Below are 7,062 nucleotides of genomic sequence, written 5' to 3'. Positions count from 1 at the left end.
AGAAGTCCTTTTGTAACTGTAATAGAGCTTCTGGATAATATCAGGCTGAAAAGGAATTTGTTTAATTTGGGCGAGAATTCAAACTATTTAATTATCATAATAAGATCATCATATCTAGTAATTCTCTAGTAAAGAAGTACATAGAACTGAAGAAAGATTTATTTAGTTTTTGTGCTGCATTGGATTCATTCACGGGTCCTGTTAAAATTACCATGCTCAATATTTGTTTATACAGTAAACAAACCTAATTATCCCACACACAAAAAAATAAATAAATTTCAGTATGTACTTTGTAACCCAAGGCACATATAAAAATGAAAGATTTGAAGCCTCTTTATAAATGCGAGTAATCTTCACAGTAGTCAAGAAAAACCCTGCTGGATTTTTTGAAAAAATGGACCATTTGTTCCTTTCAAATCATGAGGAAGACAAGTACAAATTGGATTCCCAGAGAAGGTTATTGACCGAGTTGTTTAAACTTATAATATAAAAAGAAAAATGGTAGAATTAATTAGAATATTGAAAGCATATATTTATGCATTCACATGACAGCCTATAAAAGGTTTAATCACATGGTATTTCTCAGTAAATGTGCCCTAATGTTATAAGAATAAAGTAAAGAAATGTCATAACAAACATCCGTCCGTTTAGTATTGGTTATATTGGTCGGTGTTGAAGCCAAGTTGGTGACTTCTTTTATGGTTTTTCGAGACTTCAATTCCTTTCAATTCGAGGGGGGGAATCCACGTACTGGCCGTGCAGTTTCACCACCAACTAAATCACCCTTATTAGGAAACAACTTTCTGGGATTCTTTTCTGGGGAAAGAATAATTTTAATTAAATCACTTAACAAATTAATTCTTATAACATATTACTATATATGTTGACACAATTTATTAAAAAAAAAGTGCCTTGGTGAAACAGCATTATTCTATAATTCTTTGGCTTTTTTTTCTTATATATACTATCCCTTTTTTTATCCTGAATTCTTATTTAATTTGCCGGTAAATCTTATTTATTACACAAACTGTGTGCCCCTAATTTAAAAGTTCTTGTAAAGAAGTCTAAATGCACAGTGAAACTGGCCAAGAGAATTATCCAAGTCTCTATAAAATATAAACAAATCAAGATACAAAAAACACTCTAAATACGAGCCAAAAGCCCAAGAGAATGATCTAAGTCTGTAAAATACAAACCAAAGCTTAATTAGAAACCTCAATGTGAACAAGTTTCCTTGCATTTACTTCTAATCTTGCACCTTAAAACGGTGGAGTTTTAATTTGGTTGTTTATATGGCTAACCGTCTATGTAGTCTATGTAATAGTAGTGTTTTTGTTTGTATATGTTCTCAAAATGTTTAAATTGAAACTACGCATATGTTATTATTGTGTCACTAAGATTAAATAAAATTTTAACAATAATTCCTTTATAACTATGAGATTTGGATACAACTCAAGACACTAAGTCTGTTATTGACTAGTGTCTGCTATATATGTCATTGAATATTTTGATATTTCATTGTCGTATCACAGATGATTTATTATGAAGAGTTGAAAGGCTAGCTGTACCACCATCAATCAACCTTTTGTTATAAATGATGTAAATAAATCTCATTGGAGTTCATGTGACAATAATATAATGAACCAAAGAATGCAATCATGTAATAATGTAATGGATGTTATAGTAACTACATGACAGATTTCAAGTAGTGTCACATTAGAAGAAAAATGTTGACTGACAATCTAGACACCTAGTAATATTGGATTCAGGGAAAATATTTCAAGAATCCTTCATGTAATGCCATCTTATACGACATTGGTGACACTCTTCACATATTTTTTTGCTTTATTTATTTTTTCAGACCTACCCTTCAATTAGATAAGATGTTTTATACATTAATATACCATTTAATCCTATGATTTGTCTATCTTGAATTCAAGTCGTTGCAATTAGATAAGATGTTTTATACATTAATATACCATTTAATCCTATGATTTGTCTATCTCGAATTCAAGTCGTTGCTAAATAAAAATATTTATGAAGGAAACAAGAGTTCATTATTTAATTAGGCTCTGGTCTTATCAAATTGAACTCCTATTTTTTCTCAATTCCAAAATTAATCAACTGATTATTCACAAAGCTTTCTTCCTCCATATGTATAATTAGCACAAAAAAATTGTTCATTATTTAATTAGCCTCTGGTCTTATCAGATTTGTTGTTCGCAAGTGATTAATCACACAAAAAATTGTTTTGTAATATCATGAAACTTTAACCATATGATTTGCGATCTGCGTCTCTTATCTAATTAGCAAGATAAAACCTACTTAATTAGTGAATGCATTATAATTTATAGAAGCTTTTTTGGCAAACTTTAACCATAAATTTTTTGTTTTTCATTTTAATGTTATGCCTAAATCCTATTGAGTCAGTAGATTTGTAATCTCGACCTACCACGGTCCAGAAGTGAATGATCATTTTGTGGTCATAAATTTTTCTATACCAACTTTCTTTTCCTTAAATTCAACCCTTTTGCTTGTTATGAAATTCCTTAAACAACAAAATTTGTTTTGATAGTTGAAATGAATACTGCCTAATGAACAATCACACGTACAAGAAATATAAAGAGCAGAAAAAGGAAAAATGACAGGACAATTGTAGCACTTTATGTGGTTTCACTTAAGTGACTTCGTAGTGGAACATAATTGAGGAGAAGATCTTTTGTTCTTCAATAGATAACTCTTTAATTTCACTCAATAAAGAAAAAAAGAAATCCTTTTTTGGTTCTTACACATTTACAGCCTATGGAAAATATAATCACTCTTTTATCTTTATTCAATCTTGTCATTTATGTCACAGTCTCCCCTTTTGTGATCCTATTCTCTTATAATAAGTACATATAACTTTTAATTTAACTGTAGCACTAATATTCGTATTCCTTATACAAAAAGAAATTTTCTCAAAGAAGTCAAAATTTAAGAGTGAAAATATAAAAAACAAGAAACCCACAAAAAGGAATATATCCTTCCCAAAAAGAGATTAAAAGAAATCCCAAAAAGCAGACAAAATAAACTTACAAAAGCATGCCAAAATTCGTTTCTAATAACCAGTCTAATTTTTTATATGTTTAAATAAGACATGAAACTTCAAATCATGTTTCAGAAGAATAATCACTTTAAGTGGGCAGTTTCTATTGTTCTCCCCCTTCTCATTTTTGATACAACGTACCTAGCTAATTTAAAACTGAAGTTTAAAATCTTTAATTAAATTCACAGTATCAAGAATTTTGAAAAATTCTCGAGAAGACCGACGAAGTAAAATTTAATTAAATTAATAATAATAATAATAATAATAATAATAATAATAATAATAATAACATATGAATAGATAAAACAAAGTCAAACAAAAAATCAAGCTCTAGTGATCATAAATTGACAATGTAAGTAAGAAGAGAAAGTTAATTTTGAATTAATCCATATATGATCACCGATATGCAATAGACGACTTTTAACATTTATAATAATAAATTAACTCAAATAATACAGCTGATTTGACTCAAACTTAATCTAGTAGAGACAACGTGGGACCAATTAAGTTTCAAGTTTCTACCAAAAAGAAAAGTAAAGTTCATATGAAGCTAATATGCCAATTGTGAAAGCTCAAGTTTTCACATTGTGCAAGAAGCAAGCATATCATAAAATCAAAACATATCAAGAACGAAGATATATAATATATTCCATACTTTTACTAATTACTTCTAAATAAACAGCCCATACATTATATTGTTTCCTTGAAAAAGGAATTTTTAGATCATGCAATTAGTATATATTAATTAAATTAGCTTGGGTGGCTTCCTATATAAACAAAGAGAAACGAATGAATTAAAAAAAAAAAAAAAAAAAGAACACATAGAACATACAATAACTTATAATCTTTTTTTTTTTTTTTTTGCTTGAGCTTTGAATTATTACAGAATAGCAGCCCTAGTATACTGGAACTCACATATAGGAAGCTCCCACTTGTTTCAGCTTTGATTCTTGTTTATGCCGGTCTTGAAACCTGTAACCAAAATTTTACTTTTCTTTGTAAGCTGTTTTGGTAGATTCCATGAACTACCCAACCCACCACAAGTGAAAAAAAAAAAATAAAAATTATAAAAGCAAACGGGTTTCGGATAGGAAACTCCCATATCTTCTTAAAATAATTAAATTAGTATCTAGTACCACTTAAACTTTTCAAAACCGTATTTAGACCTCTAATTAAGGATCTTGAACTGATTAATTAAAGTACAAAAAATGATCTCAACATTTTTTAATACTTAATTATAACATGAAGTATGAATGTGTAGTTGAAAGATTTCATACCAAAAATTCCCTCTTATACCCAGATAAAGCTAAATATAAGTACAGTTTTAACTATTAAAAAAACCTGTTTATAGCTGAATTTGATCTCATCAGAAGGATTCATGCAAAAGGAAAAGAAAAAGAAAATCTAAACTCAAATTATTAAATTACTTATAAACAATCTGATTGCCAAGAAAAGAAGCTAATGCCCAATATTAAGATACAAATTGAGGCCAAACCAAAAATTGAAAAAAAAAAAAAAAAGAAGAGAGAAAAGAAGGAAGAGACAATAATTAGTAGACTGAAAAAAAATACATTTTTTTCAAGAAATGGTTACCAGGAAATAGCTTTCACCATGATGCAAACTCTGCATTAAGAACCCAAATTCATTAGTAAATGGCACACCAGAGGAATGAACCAAAATTACATCTTGGCCAAACACTGCTTTCATGTCAGGCCCCCTTGGAACTTCCTGTTGGCACACCATTGATAAAAACTGTGATAAATCCTGTTTTACACACACACGCGCAGAAAAAAAAAAGTCAATCAATTAATTACAGGGAAATTTAGTACTTCAATTAACTTTATTCCCACGTTTTAATTCAGTGATTTAGTGAAAAGAATAGGAAAGAGCTGATTTATATGTTATTAATCAAAAATTTTTTTTTTTTTTTAAATCTCAATCTATTAGGAAAAACTAGCTGAAGAAAATGAAAAAGATTAGAAATCTAATGGACTAACACATCCATGCATTTAATTACCAGATTGATATTGCAAATTGGAAGTTTCTGAAGGGCATAATATTGAAGTTACACTGGAGTTCTGTTCAATTTCTTGGAAACCCATTTGACCAGACACTGAAAAAAGATTCTCCGCACCATCATCACCCATAACTCCACAAGAAGAAGAAGAACCAACAAGAAAATTAGATGGAGTTGAAGCAAAAGCTGGAGACGTGTTGAAGCCCATAGGAGCATAGCTATTTTCGTATTGAATTGCACCACTCGGTTGCGGTTGATTTCTTTGTTCTCCAGCATTAAGGCTCGCCTGTAACTGGCGTTGTCGGCGGCGAGATCTTGATCGTCTATTTTGGAACCAATAGAAGACATTTGCATCGCCAACAGAACCAAATTTTTCAAGCAACTTTCGAATCCTCACAGTTTCATCTTTAGGAGGGTTTACCATGCCACTGTTGAAGATGGATTCAAGAATGAGGATTTGTTCAGGCTTTGGAGTCCACCTAGACCGCACTGGTTCACTTCTCTCAGAGCCGTGACTAGGACTGTTACTATCTTGGCCTTGATCTTCCATTACTGTTGTTGAAGAAAAATTAAAAGCAAAAAGAAAAAAAGAAATATTCTTGAAGCTGAAACCTAGGTTTAAAATATAGGAGAAAAGTTAAGCACATGAACCTACAGTAAAGTGCAACACAGGTGAAGCTATATAAAAGCTTTCAAGGAATGTTACTTTTGTGAAGTTACTAAATCATCCCTATCTAGCTAATGTGAAAATTAATTATACTTGTTAGCTTATCATTTTGCTTTACAATCATCACCTCTTTTTTTCTTTTTTAAATTATTATTTTTTTCTTATTAATTCTAAAATTCTAAGTGTTCAACTTTTTTAGTTCTATATCTCCTTTTACATAGATAAATGTCTACACGTGTGTATGTATAAAGCTTTTATAGATATTAGTGAAAATTGTCTTGGAACTTCCTCTACTTTTTGGTTAAAAGTTTCAAATACACCTGAGAGGATTTTAAAATTTAATTATCAGAATACCTTTTCTACCTAAATTTTGCTTATTCAAACTTCTTTTTAGTTAAAAAAAAAAAAAAAAGAAAAAGAAAAATGAAAAAAGAAACAATTGGAATAACTTTCATCATTCACACAGAGCCATCTCTATATACAAGATGCTTCAAAATGAGAAACTTGTCATATAGCCTCTCTGGGGTTATTGATGAATTGATGAAATTCCTTAATTAAAAGACAATAAAATTAATGTAAATTCCATGGATGATAGATGGAAGTTTGCATGGTAAAAACAGAGAAAAGAGTGGTCAAAATGGTAAAAAGAGGAGTGTGAAAGGTGGAGAAGGATACTAGGGTTTAGGGTTGGGGAAGTGCATGTGAAGGAATGCATGGAAAGCTGGGTCGCTAAAAGGAAGAGGCAATATTTTAAGATATATGTAACAAATAAATTAAAGAGGAAAAATACAAAGAAATGGTCAAGAAACCGTGCAATAATTAAATAGCAGTGACGTTAAGCAAACATGGCTTACAGTGGCACTGCCATGCTCTCTGTAACTTTTTATATTAAACGAGAGGAGGGAAAGGGGTCTTAAAGGTTGGCTTAAACTTCGAACACTTTTCTTTCTCTTTCTCCATATGTAATTATGTTATTTCATGTATTTTTATTATTATTTTAGTGTTATGAACAAGACAGCAACCGACTCTGTGTTCTCGGGCGCGGTTTTATGTCTCTGTTTCCATACCTTTACCTTCGTTTCTAAGGATTCTAATGGTCTCTTTAACTTCTATATTATTCTTTTCTAATATATTATTCTTTAGTTTTACAGTTCGGTGCTAAGATATCATTTTATAATACACAAAAGAGATGTAAATATTTACAAGAACTCAGTATATCTATACCTCTAATGAATGCTAAGGAAAGTTTTGTGTTGTATAAATATAGGGAAAAATATAATGATCGATGTTTAA

At 30.1% G+C, this 7,062-nt stretch overlaps 1 protein-coding gene across 1 annotated transcript; it reads right to left on the bottom strand.

The window, feature by feature from the left end:
• Positions 1 to 3,934: 3,934 nt before the first annotated feature.
• On the bottom strand, positions 3,935 to 5,687 carry LOC116136073 (WUSCHEL-related homeobox 11-like). The gene is given in 4 exon segments (XM_031421795.1): positions 3,935 to 4,057; positions 4,679 to 4,813; positions 4,815 to 4,849; positions 5,103 to 5,687. Coding segments are annotated over 4 exon segments (738 nt in total). The 5' UTR covers positions 5,653 to 5,687; the 3' UTR covers positions 3,935 to 4,039.
• Between the last annotated feature and the right edge of the window lie 1,375 nt (positions 5,688 to 7,062).

The sequence above is a fragment of the Pistacia vera genome, unplaced genomic scaffold (assembly GCF_008641045.1).
Source record: "Pistacia vera cultivar Batoury unplaced genomic scaffold, PisVer_v2 Contig309, whole genome shotgun sequence".
Classification (NCBI taxonomy): Eukaryota; Viridiplantae; Streptophyta; class Magnoliopsida; order Sapindales; family Anacardiaceae; genus Pistacia; species Pistacia vera.
This window is presented reverse-complemented; position numbering and strand designations above follow the sequence as displayed.